General features: G+C 43.2%; 2 protein-coding genes across 3 annotated transcripts; one reads left to right on the forward strand and one right to left on the reverse strand.

The window, feature by feature from the left end:
• The first annotated feature begins 1,152 nt into the window (after positions 1-1,152).
• LOC139408537 (U4/U6 small nuclear ribonucleoprotein Prp4-like) lies at positions 1,153-9,161 on the forward strand. The gene is made up of 6 exons (XM_071152540.1): positions 1,153-1,591; positions 4,236-4,436; positions 4,687-4,775; positions 5,008-5,096; positions 5,931-6,036; positions 9,094-9,161. Exons 2-6 carry the CDS (start codon positions 4,379-4,381, stop codon positions 9,115-9,117), a joined length of 366 nt encoding a protein of 121 aa, XP_071008641.1. The 5' UTR covers positions 1,153-1,591; positions 4,236-4,378; the 3' UTR covers positions 9,118-9,161.
• Positions 9,162-10,126: 965 nt separating this feature from the next.
• On the reverse strand, positions 10,127-13,483 carry LOC139408536 (RING finger protein 224-like). 2 transcript variants are annotated; one of them, XM_071152538.1, is made up of 3 exons: positions 11,911-13,483; positions 10,974-11,232; positions 10,127-10,597 (listed from the first exon to the last, which is right to left on the reverse strand). In XM_071152538.1, exons 2-3 carry the CDS (start codon positions 11,229-11,231, stop codon positions 10,295-10,297), a joined length of 561 nt encoding a protein of 186 aa, XP_071008639.1. In that variant the 5' UTR covers position 11,232; positions 11,911-13,483; the 3' UTR covers positions 10,127-10,294. The 2 variants fall into 2 exon arrangements, with proteins under 2 accessions (XP_071008639.1, XP_071008640.1); XM_071152539.1 differs by having other exon boundaries at positions 10,127-10,594; positions 11,911-12,858.
• Positions 13,484-16,117: the final 2,634 nt, after the last annotated feature.

Raw genomic sequence — 16,117 nt, forward strand, 5'->3', positions numbered from 1 at the left:
TCAGGCAAAAATTCTGTCAAAGCAGGCATTGAGGCTGTCAACATCAACTGTTTATGGTTGGAGTCGTATGTATGTGTGTCTCTTAACTCAACTTACTTTCTCTCTCTCTTCCCTCAGGTCCCTTGAGCTTGAGGAACACGTGAGTGAGCTTCAGTGTGAGGTATTGGCTGACTTTTTCTCGCTCGCTTTCTGCGCTCAGTCACAGTATCCACTGACGATATAGAGGTTAAAGCTTGCTTACGGGCCCTTGGGGAGCCAATCGCACTGTTTGGTGAGGGGCCTGCTGAGAGACAAGAGAGGTGAGTCACAAGCATGGTTCTGTCCTCCCCTTCTAATATTTTAATGTGTGGATTAAAAATGAAAGACCCTCTGAAGATCCTCTGATGCTTTTACAACATGTCACCCCTGTCAACTTACCAATTAAAATGGCAGTTTTGAGTTATTGTCTTTCTGCTTGAAAACACCACATCGAAAGTTATATTTTGCATGCATTATATCCACCTCCCTAGCTCAACCTCTTTTCGATGTTGTTATTTATTTTCCAGGCTGAGGAATATCCTTTCTGTAGTGGGCCCAGATGCACTAAATAAATCTAAGAAGGATGATGAAGGAAACTTAAATTACTTCTACCAAATCTCTATCAACATGTTAAATGTGCAACCAGAGGGAAAACATTTCTAGATCACCTGTACTCCACATACAGAGACGTGAACAAAGCTCTCCCTCGCCCTCCATTTGGTAAATTCAACCACAACTCTATCCTCCTGATTCCTGCTTACCGCAAGCAAAAATTAAAGCAGGAAGCACCAGTGACTCGGTCTATAAAAAAATGGTCAGATGAAGCAGATGCTAAACTACAGGACTGATGCTAAACTACAGGACTGCTTTGCTATCACAGACTGCAAGCAGGGCTTGCAAACTATTACAGACTACAAAGGGAAGTATGATATGTGGTTTGACTCTCCAATGTATTTCTCTCACTACTACAATGTTTTCACTCCATTCATTCAATATGGAGATACATTTACAGTACCAGTCAAACGTTTGGACACCTACTCATTCCAATGTTCTTTATTTTTACTCTTTTCTACATTGTAGATAATAAGATAATAAGATATCAAAACTATGAAATAACACACATGGAATCAAGTTGCAACCAAAAAGTGTTAAACCAATCAAAATAGAAAGTACAAGAACTTCACAAGACCCTCAGCGTATGTCCTCCATCAAAGTCTCCAAAATAATTCAAGGACGTCTCTTGTTCCTGAAAAACTGTTGTAGAATATCAAAATTTTCTCTGCCTACTCAGAACCTGAATAACTACTGCAGTCAAATCGGTGACGACAGGCCTAAATCCTTCTGCCAATTTATCCCGAACTCCAAAATGCTTGTGACTGCCTCTTGATGAGTCCCTCAGTCTCCTCTCATTGCACTGCACAGACAGGAATGGTCTTGATGGTGTTTTATATCCATTTAGCCATCAAATAAGCATTTGTTAGAAGAATTGTCCTTGTCGTCCTGACTTGTTTTTTGTTCTCTCTAGGAGTGGCCTGTGGAATGTTCGACTGCACCCTTATCCGTACTCTTCGGGGTTCGAAGAATATCTTATTTTTCTCAATCATTGAGAAATTGCATTGCAATTTACTATTTTCCTTGACTTCTGTTGTCCTAAATTAGGGCTGGGCGGTATACTGTATTTTACGATATATGGACCGGTTTGGGTTTTTACTTTACAGTAGACTAGAATACAGTATATACATATTAAATGAGTAAAGCAGTATGTAAAGTTTGGTCATACGCTCATCCTTAACATAGGTGCTGGGCTAATAAAGAACAGACCTGATGAAGATCCATTTCAGATCAAAACGTTGTCAATAAAGTGGTGAATTTGGAGCTTTAAAGCAGTGTGTAAACATTAAAGTGACCAGTGATTCCATGTACAGTATATAGGGCAGCAGCCTCTAAAGTGCAGGGTTGAGTAACCTGGCGGTAGCCGGCTAGTGATGGCTATTTAACAGTCTGATGGCCTTGAGATAGAAGCTGTTTTTCAGTCTCTCTGTCCCAGCTTTGATGCACCTGTACTGACCTCGCCTTCTGGATGATAGCGTGGTGAACAGGCCGTGACTTGGGTGTTTGTGATACCAGTGATGGTGTAGACTGAAATCAGCATGTTTGTGCAACAGTGTCTTCTAAATCAAAGAGGAATATGCAAAGCAAGAAAATGTTAGCTACATGAAGTAGCTAAGAGAACATTTGTTTTGAACCTTTATTTAACTAGGCAAGTCAGTTAAGAACAAATTCTTATTTTCAATGAAAGCCTAGGAAGTGGGCTAACTGCCTTGTTCAGTAACAAATGCAGAAATGTATGAAAATGCAGATTTTTTTGAATTGAACAGTATTTAAATAATCAATGGAGAAAGACCAATTGAAATCACTTAGAATGTACAGTGGGGCAAAAATGTATTTAGTCAGCCACCAATTGTGCAAGTTCTCCCACTTAAAAAGATGAGAGGCCTGTAATTTTCATCATAGGTACACTTCAACTATGACAGACAAAATGAGAAAAAAAAATCGAGAAAATCACATTGTAGGATTTTTAATTTATTTATTTGCAAATTATGGTGGAAAATAAGTATTTGGTCAATAACAAAAGTTTATCTCAATACTTTGTTATATACCCTTTGTTGGCAATGACAGAGGTCAAATGTTTTCTGTAAGTCTTCACAAGGTTTTCACACACTGTTGCTGGTATTTTGTCCCATTCCTCCATGCAGATCTCCTCTAGAGCAGTGATGTTTTGGGGCTGTTGCTGGGCAGCACGGACTTGCAACTCCCTCCAAAGATTTTCTATGGGGTTGAGATCTGGAGACTGGCTAGGCTACTCCAGGACCTTGAAATGCTTCTTACGAAGCCACTCCTTTGTTGCCCTGGCGGTGTGTTTGGGATCATTGTCATGCTGAAAGACCCACCCATCTTCAATGCCCTTGCTGATGGAAGGAGGTTTTCACTCAAAATCTCACGATACATGGCCCCATTCATTCTTTCCTTTACACGGATCAGTCGTCCTGGTCCCTTTGCAGAAAACAGCCCGAAAGCATGATGTTTCCACCCCCATGCTTCACAGTAGGTATGGTGTTCTTTGGATGCAACTCAGCATTCTTTGTCCTCCAAACACGACGAGTTGAGTTTTTACCAAAATGTTCTATTTTGGTTTCATCTGACCATATGACATTCTCCCAATCTTCTTCTGGATCATCCAAATGCTCTCTAGCAAACTTCAGACGGGCCTGGACATGTACTGGCTTAAGCAGAGGGACACGTCTGGCATTGCAGGATTTGAGTCCCTTGCAGTGTAGTGTGTTACTGATGGTAGGCTTTGTTACTTTGGTCCCAGCTCTCTGCAGGTCATTTACTAGGTCCCCCCGTGTGGTTCTGGGATTTTTGCTCACCATTCTTGTGATAATTTTGACCCCACGGGGTGAGATCTTGCGTGGAGCCCCAGATCGAGGGAGATTATCAGTGGTCTTGTATGTCTTCCATTTCCTAATAATTGCTTCCACAGTTGATTTCTTCAAACCAAGCTGCTTACCTATTGCAGATTCAGTCTTCCCAGCCTGGTGCAGGTCTACAATTTTGTTTCTGGTGTCCTTTGACAGCTCTTTGGTCTTGGCCATAGTGGAGTTTGGAGTGTGACTGTTTGAGGTTGTGGACAGGTCTTTTTATACTGATAACAAGTTCAAACAGGTGCCATTAATACAGGTAACGAGTGGAGGACAGAGGAGCCTCTTAAAGAAGTTACAGGTCTGAGAGCCAGAAATATTGCTTGTTTGTAGGTGACCAAATACTTATTTTCCACCATAATTTGCAAATAAATTCATTAAAAATCCTACAATGTGATTTTCTGGATTTTTTTTCTCATTTTGTCTGTCATAGTTGAAGTGTACCTATGATAAATTACAGGCCTCATCTTTTTAAGTGGGAGAACTTGCACAATTAGTGGCTGACTAAATACTTTTTCCCCCACTATGTGTTGCCACCATAGGGTCACGCACTACTCATGAAGAAAATGTTGAACATTCATTATTCAAAAACATAAAATACCGTCATACTGTCCTTTTTATTTTTATGCAGTGATATGCTATTTTGGCCATATCGTCCAGCCCTATCCTGAATGATAAATAAGTCAATCATTTGATAATGATAATAGTTATTCTCTTTTCCTGTCCCTTGGCCAGAACACCTATGTGGGGGCCATCTGTTTCCATCCTCAGGCCACAACACCTACGTGGGGGCCATCTGTTTCCATCCTCAGGCCACAACACCTACGTGGGGGCCATCTCTTTCCATCCTCAGGCCACTCTGACTATGGAGGACTCTGATGTTAACATGGCCTCCTGTGCTGCCAATGGCACCGTCAGACTCTGGAGTCTGTACAGGTCTGCTCTGGTTGATATGTACTGTGTGTCTTTCTCTGTCTGTCAAATGAGGGGAAACTACCTAAAGTTGGATCAAATATGATTCAGGAGGAGAGGGGTTGAGAAAAGCAGTGTGTTTTTTTCTAAATGTTCGCAATTATCATAAACAGTAGCTAACTGTGAGCTGGTAAAATGAATGGTGGCGATTTAAAGGTGTGTTGTAACCTCTCTCTCGCTGTCTCTCTCTGTCTCTGTGTGTGTGTGTGTGTAGTGATGAGCCTGTCGCTGACATCGAGGGCCACTCCTGAGGGTAGCACGAGTAGCCTGGCACCCCTGTGGACACTTCCTGGGCACCACCTGGTGGGTGAATTTATTTGTAAACATTCGTTAATTTGTTCTATCATTTTCAGAATGTCTGATCCAGGTAAAACAATAAAAACAAAACATGATCACTTGCACCAAATGTCTCAACTTTAGCCATAGATAGATGTTACTCTCGTCAGACTTGTCATTCGAATTGATTCTGAAGTGGGGCTTAATCCTCACTCTCTCACCCATTCTCTCACTCACTCACTCACTCACACTCCTGGAGGCCCAGGAGGAGATCCTGCACCAGGAGGGACACCGTAAAGGAGTCCACGACCTGCACTTCCACCCTGACAACTCTGTGGTAGGCACTGGGTAAGATCTCACTGGATACACTATGAAAGTCTGTCAATTGTCAGTTGTGTTGTCTTTTGCTTGTCTCTGCACATCCTGTTGCAATATATGTTGCCAGTGAATCAAGCGAATGGCTGGTCACTTTTGTAGAGTATTATCCCATCCATTATTTCTACAACAAACCTTCAGATAACTGGTATCTGTGTCCTCTCCAAAACGAAAGCATTAGCTAGAAAAGGCTTTTATCAACCCTGTAATTGAAGAGCTGTCAGGTCACAGAGCATATCTATATTTGGCCTATAGAAGGGAATGGGGGCTATAGGAAAACAATGGTCTTATTCTGTGATTCAATAATCTGTTTAATGAAGGCCAGTAGATGTCCACCCAGTTATCTCAATTAGAGGCTTGGCAGAACAAATAGCCTCTCAGTGGCTTGCTGGATTTGAATCATACAGGGATATTCCCTTCAAGTCCCCTCTTAATAACATGCTATCTTACACACACACACTTCCCAACTCTCTCTGTGCACAGTGATCTCATACATATAATCAACTCAGTCTACTGCCTGAGCAATTTGGAGGACTGAGTAGGTTTAGCAGCTTGTTATGTGATTGTTATAACCTCAATTAAATTAAGGCAGATGCAACAACTGGCTCCATGTGACACACGAGCTGATGTGTTTTTGTACAGATCTATGCTATTGTTGGAAAGTGACTTGCACCAGTCAAGACAGTCAGCACATTGATTTATAGTAGAAGGAATTACAGATCACTATTCACCCCTCATCTACAGGACTGTTAGTTGAATCCTAGTTTGCCTCGAATCCTAGTTTGCCTCAATATTAATCTCTCTCAGGGGTCTGGATTCGTTTGGGCGTATTTGGGACCTTCGGACCGGGTGCTGTGTGATGTTCCTGGAGGGCCATCGCAGAGATTTACAGCATCGACTTCTCTCCCAACAGGTAAATTACATGGTTAGATTCTGTGTTAATGATATCTGATGGATAGGGCCAGATAATCCTGACTGTGATCTAAACTGGGGAAAAAAAGGAAACGTCCTCTCACTCTCAACTGTTTATTTTCAGCAAACTTAACATGTGTAAATATTTGTATGAACATAAGATTCAACAACTGAGACAAACTGAACAAGTTCCACAGACATGTGACTAACATAAATTGAATAATGTGTCCCTTAACAAAGGGGGGTCAAAATCCAAAGTAACAGTCAGTATCTGGTGTGGCCACCAACTGCATTAAGTACTGCAGTGCATCTCATCCTCATGGACTGCACCAGATTTGCCAGTTCTTGCTGTGAGATGTTACCCCACTCTTCCACCAAGGCACCTGCAAGTTCCCGGACATTTCTGGGGGGAATGGCCCTAGCCCTCACCCTCCGATCCAACAGGTCCCAGACGTGCTCAATGGGATTGAGATCCGGGCTCTTCACTGGCCACGACAGAACACTGACATTCCTGTCTTGCAGGAAATCACGCACAGAACGAGCAGTATGGCTGGTGACATTGTCATGCTGGAGGGTCATGTCAGGATGAGCATGCAGGAAGCGTACCACATGAGGGAGGAGGATGTCTTACCTGTAACGCACAGCGTTGAGATTGCCTGCAATGACAACAAGCTCAGTCCGATGATGCTGTGACACAATGCCCCAGACCATGACGGACCCTCCACCTCCAAATCGATCCCGCTCCAGAGTACAGGCCTCGGTATAACACTCATTCCTTTAACGATAAATGCAAATCCGACAATCACCCCTGATGAGACAAAACCGCGACTCGTCAGTGAAGAGCACTTTTTGCCAGTCCTGTCTGGTCCAGCGACGGTGGGTTTGGGCCCATAGGCAACATTGTTGCCGGTGATGTCTGGTGAGGACCTGCCTTACAACAGGCCTACAAGCCCTCAATCCAGCCTCTCTCAGCCTATTGCGGACAGTCTGAGCATTGATGGAGGGATTGTGCGTTCCTGGTGTAACTCAGGCAGTTGTTGTTGCCATCCTGTACCTGTCCCGCAGGTGTGATGTTCGGATGTACCGATCCTGTGCAGGTGTTGTTACACATTGTCTGCCACTGCGAGGGCGATCAGCTGTCCGTCCTGTCTCGCTGTCTTAGGCGTCTCACAGTACGGACATTGCAATTTATTGCCCTGGCCACATCTGCAGTCCTCATGCCTCCTTGCAGCATGCCTAAGGCACGTTCATGCATGTGAGCAGGGACCCTGGACATCTTTCTTTTGGTGTTTTTCAGTCACTAGAAAGGCCTCTTTAGTGTCGTACGTTTTCATAACTGTGACCTTATTTGTTTACCTTCTGTAAGCTGTTAGTGTCTTTGCAATGAAGATCTGTGGAGTTATTTGGATTTTCATGAATTATCTTTGAAAAACAGGTTCCTGAAAAAGGAATTCATTTTTTTGCTGAGTTTATAGGTGTCTGGTTAGACTAAACGCTCCTTCCAGACTCGCATTAAGCATCTCCAATCCAAAATTATATCTAGAATCGAATCCTATTTCGCAACAAAGCATCCTTCAGTCATTCTGCCAAACTTACCCTCGTAAAACTGACTATCCTACCGATTTTTGACTTCGACGATGTCATTTACAAAATAGCCTCCAACGCTGTACTCAGACTGCATCCAATTTGCTATCACAGTGCCATCCGTTTTGTCACCAAAGCCCCATATACTACCCACCACTGCGACCTGTATGCTCTCGTTGGCTGGCCCTCGCTTCATATTCGTTGCCAAATCCACTGGCTCCAGGTCATCTATAAGTCTTTGCTAGGTAAAGCCCCATCTTATCTCAGCTCACTGGTCACCATAGCCGCACCCACCCGTAGCACGTGCTCCAGCAGGTATATTTCACTGGTCACCCCCAAAGCTAATTCCTACTTTGGCTACCTTTCCTTCCAGTTCTCTGCTGCCAATGACTGGAACAAATTGCAAAAATCACTGAAGCTGGAGACTCATATCTCCCTCACTAACTTTAAGCACCAGTTGTCAGAGCAGTTTACAGATCACTGCACCTGTACATAACCTTATGGGGATGAGGGAGTTGGATGGGCTATTTATTTATTTGTTTTTGTCGTTTCTTTGATCCTTTGCACCCCAGTATCTCTATTTGCACGTTCAGCTTCTGCACATCTATCACTCCAGTGTTTAATTGCTAAATTGTAATTATTTTGCTACTATAGCCTATTTATTGCCTTATCTTATCCTTATCTTACCTCATTTGCACACACTGTACTGTATATATACTTTTTTCCCCTATTGTGTTATTGACTATGTTTTGTTTATTCCATGTGTAACTGTTGTTTGTGTTGCTTTGCTTTATCTTGGCCAGGTCGCAGTTGAATATGAGAACTTGTTCTCAACTAGCCTACCTGGTTAAGTAAAGGTGAAATATAAATAACACCTTTAAGGTGTGGGACCTGCGTCACAGGAAGTGCATCTACACCATCCCCTCCCATCAGAACCTAGTGTCCTCTATCAAATTCCAACTTGAGTTTTTCCAGATCCCAGAGACTACCTACTTCACTTATTAATTTCACATTAAATGGATACTTTGGGATTTTGGCAATTAGGCCCTTTATCTACTTCCCCAGAGTCAGATTAACTTGTGGATACAATTTTCTTTGTCCATGCTAGGAGATTCCCGTAAACTTCCAGTCATTGCGCTAATGCTAGTTAGCATTGGCTCATGAAACTACCTCTAACTTCCTTCATACTGGACAGAGACATAAAAATGGTATCCATGAGTTCATCGGTCTCTGGGGAAGTAGATAAAGGGCCTGGTTGCCAAAATCCCGAAGTATCCCTTTAACTTAATTTAAATTGATCCAGCATATGAACTGAAAATACTTGTTTGACCCTATAATGGCATACAGGTAACCCTTTGCACAATACTCATGCCAACTAATATCTCAATGATTTTCAAAAGTCACACGGAAAAGGTTTAGCAGCAAGTTATGTACTGTTATAACTGGTTGCAATTTTTCCCTCTTCCTCTCTTAGCCAATGATGGTCACTTCATCCTGACCGGGGCCTGTGACAACACAGCCAAGGTGTGGACCCACCAGGGCGGGCCACGAGGGCAAGGTGATGGGCATGTCCCCTGACGGACAACTCATCGCCACCTGCTCCTACGACCTGCACCTTCAAACTCTGGATGTCAGAGTGAGCAGGGGAGGGAGTATCACCCATAGAAAGAGAATGGCATTCTATGGTAATACCGAACTGTCATCCCATACAAATAGAAGATCATAAAATATTAGCATTTTCACGATTGATGGATGAGTCTTTGAACATCCTAAATATTCTGAATTATACACTTGTCTGATTTACATTTAGTAGATGGTTAAATTATTATTGAACAACAACGTTAGTCTCTTGATGTCTACAACTTTGAAGCTGTCCTTTCTCCCAGATAATTTGTTCAATAATGTTTTAGGTGATTTGTAAACATGAGTCAGTTGGTGTCAGAAGTCGATCCTTTTGTCTAGTTTTTAATAAAAACAATAACTCCATATTTTCTTCTTCCATTCTTTTACACTTGCACATGACAAAATAATGGAAACACGTAAATGAGGGATACGAAGTATATTGAAGGCTGGTGCTTCCACACAGGTGTGGTTTGTAAATTAATTAAGGGTCATGCATAAAAATGCTGGACAGGCATATATTTGAGCTACCATGGCTTACATGGATGACAATGCCCCATCCACAGGGCACGAGTGGTCAGATGACTATCAGTCACCAGATCTCAACCCAATTGAACACTAATGGGAGATTCTAGAGATGCTAGATAAATTATACTATAACTCAATGAAGTGTGTATAAAATAATGGACTTTCAACAATCAAGGTACCAATAGCTCCAACTGCATAGTTGAAAGGAGGCAGTAGACGAGTCTTTCGGTTGTAGTTGAGGTCTTTATCCAGCGTCCCATTTTGAGTGCTGAAATGTACTTTCTCCCACGATGTGGGGAAAAAATGTTGTCCCCCACACAACTTTGTCAGTCTCGTGAACACTGTTCTCCCCAGTAGTGTTTTTTTTTTTTCAGTAGTACATTTTTCCTTGGTCAGATCACGCAGTCAGGCCCTAGTTAACCTATATTTTCCATTGTTTTAGCCTTGGAAGCCCAGGCATTCCTATAATCAATTACAGCTGGCACTAATGGGAATACTGCTGCCCAGATGCTTTAAACTCTTGCATCCTAGCAGCACCACCAGCAGCAGAAGAAGCGCCTGCAGCATGGGCTCCTGTGGAAGCGAGGCTCAGCCAGTCCTCCATGGTTCCAGGTGGCCTGAGGTTGCTCTATGATGGGCTGCTTCCCAAAGGAGGGCTTTAGCTCCAGCTGGTTGCCTAGTTCTCTTCCTCCCTGCTGGGGGCTGGACCTCTGGCTGTCCAAGTCAGCCTTGACCCCCAGGAAGGCTGCTAGGTCCAGGTCCAGGGCTGTAGCTCCCCCGCGAGGTAGCGGAGTGTTCTGCCGGCATTGTGGACAGGGGATCCACATCTGCTGGGGAGTGGAGAGGGAGCAGGGTTGATTGGGACACGTTGGTTTGTCAATCCATTATAGATATTTAGGTAGACTAATAGTTATGACTGCTGAAGCTAATAATGAGCTCTCAATACAGCATTCCTCTTCGAAAAGTGTCCGGAAAGGAATCTGTTGCTCTTTAGGATTGGTCAGGTTAATTTAAGATTATGCATATTGGCTGATCCTAGCAAATCACTTTCACTAAATCAAAGGAACAAGTGAGCTGGCTATAGCTTAACAAGGCCTAGTCTGTTTGAGCTATTCTGAAAGTGGTCCAAATATCTTACTTTTTATAGTCCCTAATTGACCAGAGATGCTGCCTCTGTAGGACTGCTGTCATGACAGTCAGACCCACCTGCTCATTGAGGATGGTGTCAAGGCGTCTCAGGCAGGCCTGGCAGAAGGTGTGGCCGCAGTAGAGCTTGCGTGGCAGCCTCTCAGCCAGGTTGAAGGCACAGAAGCAGATGATACAGTCCAGTTTACGGCTGTCTCTGGATGGTGGAACTCCTCCGGCCGACACACCACTCTCTACAGGGGGATCTTCTGGGGCCTCTATGTCAGGGGCCTCTGCGGGGGCTTCTGGGCCATGAAGTACTGGGGCTTCCTCCTCCATCCTGTACAGGAAACTAGATTATGAATGGCGCATATTGCTGGTGACCATGTGACATTACGACTACAACTGATAAGATATTTATAGCATCTGTTATGTGCAATACATTGCAGCCCAATGCTTAATAGTTAAAATAATCAAACAACTGAAACCAATTTATTGGAGAAACGAACAGTTGATTAATACAAATGGTGAGGAAACTAGAGGAATGGAATTAATAAGGAATTTAGACTCAAGAAAAAGGATTGAGACCCATGTTTGATGTCAGCTGTGGACTTCTGTTACAGCATTCTCTGTCCGGTCAGTCAGTTGTGTGATGGTATAAGACAAGAGGTTGATTGTAAGCATAGACCAATATCTATTTACTGGATAAGAGTGTCTGCTAAATGACTAAAACCGAATGTCAGTCTCAGATCTTCTATACCGTGGGTTCTCAAACCTTGCTGTTAAATGTATTTGAACTTTTCCACAGCTACCAAACCTGATTCAAATTGTGAACTAATCATCAAGCTCTTGACAAGGTGAATCAGGTGAATTAGTTCAGGGCTACAACAAAGTTGTGAAACGTCTGGGGTCCCCGAGGAGAGGTATGATAACATCTGTTCGTTAGTACCTGTTGACTGTCATTAACTAAAACATTGCCTAACAGAACTGGAAAAAAAAAACTTAAAACATGGTGTACCTTCTGGTTTGTCCTCCAAACCTCCTAAAGGTCCTTGGTAGTTCCCTGGAGACCTGCCATGACTTCTGTTTTCAAAGCAACCTCCGTCCCAGGACCAGTCCAGTGTTGTTCTCCTTTACTGACAAACTAAATCGACACTACAGTATAGGGTCAGATAGTAGAGTGATGAACTTATTACATAGCCTAGTTCCTGTTGTCTCTAGTACAATCCCCTGGAGGGTAGGTCTTCCTCCCTTTATCTCCCCTGTTGTTCAGCTCTACTCTTCCACAGAAGCTGCTCTAATGATGAGCAAACAATTTGAGCCTGCAGCGGCTCCTCAGGCCGTTTAATATTTCAGGCTGCTCGTCCCTGTGAACTCACACTCATAGGCCTGTCAATGGAGCGTGTTACATATTAAAGAGGCCACAGAGAACAATGGGGTTCTCAGGGGTAGAGAGCGCTTATTATCCTCATCTATTGGGCCGATGGGATGGGCCCTCTGCCTCACCACGTACACAATCAAACACGCGTGCACGCAAACGATAACACACACAGGCGAACCAGGCTCGCATTCCTGTATTGAGGGAGCAGGTAACAGATCAGCTTACACTGGCAACAATAGACAAGCAGAAACCCTACACTCCATTCGCTAGCATCCAGCACTCATCGGAGTAAGGCCTGAAGTCCATAAGACCCAGTCACACAGGGCCTATACACAACATACTGTAGGTGTCCTTGTAACCTTTACAATGTGACATTGCCTTGTCCAGTCAAATGACCCCGAGCCCATATTAGCCTCTTCTCCCAGGACACCACTTTCAGATCTGAAGAGAATGGATAAGTGTAAGCAATATGGTGATTGGTAATGGACTTAATGGAACTCATATCTATCCAGTTCCTAGAGATCTGAAAACACCAAGGTGTTAGGGACTAGAACAAGGAACCAGTGGTTGTTTTCCTTATTCATTGGTGTTGAGATGCATTGGAGACACTAGATGGTAGCAGAGATCAGACAGATATATATACAGCATGTTCAGGATGAGTGTAAGCGGCCGACTCCTAGGGGGAAGAGGACGGCCACAGAATGAAACATTTACTCAGACTGACCATTGCAACATATGTTTTTCGAAAGTTATTGTTTGTTATTGAGTGGCTTCCTCCCTTGCGCCGTAAAACAGGTCTATGAAAGATGAGTAAAGGAAGAAAACAGCTGATGCTTATCTTAATCTTCTGCAAATAGAGATTTCCAGGTGTCTCTGAACTTCTGTACATGCTTCGTAGCATATTTAGCTTTAGTTCTCACCATGTTATGGTTAGGTTATTGTAGTAGGTTAAGATTAAATCCATACTGCAGAAGATCCATACTATAGAGCGATTTAAATGTAAAGGCAATGTTCCCGTAACGGCAGATCTCCTCTTCTTCTGAAGAGGAGTAAGTATCGGACCAAGATGCAGCGTGGTAAGTGTCCATAACAAAAACAAACGATAACGTGAAATCTTCAAAAACCGAAACAGTACCGTGTGGCAACAAACACCCACAAACCAGCAGTGAAACCCAGGCTACCTAAGTATGATTCTCAATCAGAGACAACTAACAACACCTGCCTCTGATTGAGAACCATACTAGGCCGAAACAGAAACCAAACAAAGGAAATAAAGGTCAGAACGTGATAGTTCCAATGTTCGCGGAGACTGCATTCACAGTAAACGCTGCATTTTGTCTGCTCAATCGGAAATTATTATTACAATCGTGCTATAATGCGGCTCTTCTGCAAACCGGATTTAGCCCTTTAAAAAGTTGTTTTTATTTTTTGGTAGTGGAACATTCCTTGAAATAACATTATATAATTCATGTCTACTCTATACTGTCTCCTATGAGATGGAAATACATTCTACTTGATTTCCATATATATTTTGACTAAGGCCTCTGTTTAATCATACAAAGTAATACATCAAATCAAATTTTATTGGTCACACACATGGTTAGCAGATGTTAATGTGAGTGCAGCGAAATGCTTGTGCTTCTAGTTCTGACCATGCAGTAATATCTAACATGTAATCTAACAATTTCACAACAACTACCTTATACACACTAGTGTAAAGGAATGAATAAGAATATGTACATGTAAATATATGGATGAGCGATGGCCGCACGGCATAGGCAAGATGCAGTAGATGGTATAGAGTACAGTATATACATATGATATGAGTAATGTAGGGTATGTAAACATACAATGTGGCATTGTTTAAAGTGACTAGTGATACATTTATTACATAATTGTTTTTATTATTAAAGTGGCTAGAGATGAGTCAGTATGTTGGCAGCAGCCACTCAATGTTAGTGATGGCTGTTTAACAGTCTGATGGCATTGAGATAGAAGCTGTTTTTCAGTCTCTCGGTCCCTGCTTTGATGCACCTGTACTGACCTCGCCTTCTGGATGATAGCGGGGTGAACAGGTAGTGGCTCGGGTGGTTGTTGTCCTTGATGATCTTTTTGGCCTTCCTGTGACATCGGATGGTGTAGGTGTCCTGGAGGGCAGGTAGCTTGCCCCGGTGATGCGTTGTGCAGACCTCACTACCCTCTGGAGAGCCTTACGGTTGTGGGTGGAGCAGTTGCCATACCAGGCGGTAATACAGTCCGACAGGATGCTCTCGATTGTGCATCTGTAACTCATAAAACTGAGTGTTTTCGGTGACAAGCCAAATTCCTTCAGCCTCCTGAGGTTGAAGAGGCGCTGTTGCGCCTTCTTCACCACGCTGTCTGTGTGGGTGGACCATTTCAGTTTGTCCGTGATGTGTACGCAGAGGAACTTAACTTTCCACCTTCTCCACTACTGTCCCATCAATGTGGCTAGGGGGGTGGTCTCTCTGCTGTTTCCTGAAGTCCACGATCATCTACTTTGTTTTGTTGACATTGATTGTGAGGTTATTTTCCTGACACCACACTCCGAGGGCCCTCACTTTCTCCCTGTAGGTCGTCTCATCGTTGTTGGTAATCAAGCCTACCGCTATAGTGTCATACAAAGTAATAGCACTGTTAACGTTGGTCTGTATGGGTCAATGATTAACAAATGAGACAGTGGAACATTTTACCCTTTGCATATTTACTGACCCAATGTTAGTATGTGTCTCAGTATAGGGACTATTTGGCACACAACACAAGAACAGGTCTGTTTCATATATGATCATGTTTTACATTAACAAAAATAGGCTGCTGTCCCAGGTAGGGGATCATCACTCACCTTTTGTCCTTTTGTGTGCTCATGTTTATTTATTTATTTAACCTTTATTTTCAAGGTCCCATTGAGACCAAGGTCTCTTTTGCAAGGGAGCCCTGTATCTTACCATTAAACAACAAATTACACACAGAAAATGAAAATATAAAGACAGTACAGAAACATAAAATAAAACACAATCACATTCCTCAACAGAGGCCCTCAATCAACACTCTGAACTGCCCGAAAGGCACCAATGCATCCATTTGTAGGGAACTCTGAAGATACATGTTCCATACATGGGGTGCAAAGAAACTTAAAGCTGTTTATCCTAAGCCTGTAACAGTAAAAGACGGAATTTCCAGAGTTAGCCATCCCTGTTATTGGGTATGATAAATCGTACTTCTATGGGTAAGTAAAGTTTTTGCAAAAGGGCTTTATAAATTAATAAAATGCAGTGTTTTGACCTATGTCAGGTCTAAGAGGGCCATCCTACGTTCTGATAGAGCAAGCAGTGATGAGTGGAAAACCTGTCCCGAGATAAAATAAAGTGCAATATGGTGAACCGCATCTAACGGCTTAATGAAGTGGCTGCTGCATTCAAGTAGATCAGTGGTTCCCAAACTTTTTATAGTCCCGTACCCCTTCAAACATTCAACCTCCAGCTGCGTACCCCCTCTAGCACCGGGGTCAGCGCACTCTCAAATGTTGTGTTTTGCCATCATTGTAAGCCTATACACACTATGTGTCACATCTGTCACATGTGCTCAGTGTGAACCTGCTTTCATCTGTGAAGAGCACAGGGCGCCAGTGGCGAATTTGCCAATCTTGGTGTTCTCTAGCAAATGCCAAACGTCCTGCACGGTGTTGGGCTGTAAGCACAACCCCCACCTGTGGACGTCGGGCCCTCATACCACCCTCATGGAGTCTGTTTCTGACCGTTTGAGCAGACACATGCACATTTGTGGCCTGCTGGAGGTCATTTTGCAGGGCTCTGGCAGTGCTCCTCCT

Source organism: Oncorhynchus clarkii, chromosome 5 (assembly GCF_045791955.1).
Source record: "Oncorhynchus clarkii lewisi isolate Uvic-CL-2024 chromosome 5, UVic_Ocla_1.0, whole genome shotgun sequence".
Lineage (NCBI taxonomy): Eukaryota > Metazoa > Chordata > Actinopteri > Salmoniformes > Salmonidae > Oncorhynchus > Oncorhynchus clarkii.

What these genes read in the sequence shown, in the direction of transcription:
- LOC139408537 (XM_071152540.1), top strand. Translation starts at nt 4,379, where the DNA reads ATGTTAACATGGCCTCCTGTGCTGCCAATGGCACCGTCAGACTCTGGA. An exon ending in AGACTCTGGAGTCTGTACAG is followed by an intron (nt 4,437 to 4,686) that starts GTCTGCTCTGGT and finishes GTGTGTGTGTAG; the next exon opens with TGATGAGCCTGTCGCTGACA. An exon ending in AACTCTGTGGTAGGCACTGG is followed by an intron (nt 5,097 to 5,930) that starts GTAAGATCTCAC and finishes AATCTCTCTCAG; the next exon opens with GGGTCTGGATTCGTTTGGGC.
- LOC139408536 (XM_071152538.1), bottom strand. Translation starts at nt 11,231, where the DNA reads ATGGAGGAGGAAGCCCCAGTACTTCATGGCCCAGAAGCCCCCGCAGAG. An exon ending in ACACCATCCTCAATGAGCAG is followed by an intron (nt 10,598 to 10,973) that starts GTGGGTCTGACT and finishes TCCACTCCCCAG; the next exon opens with CAGATGTGGATCCCCTGTCC.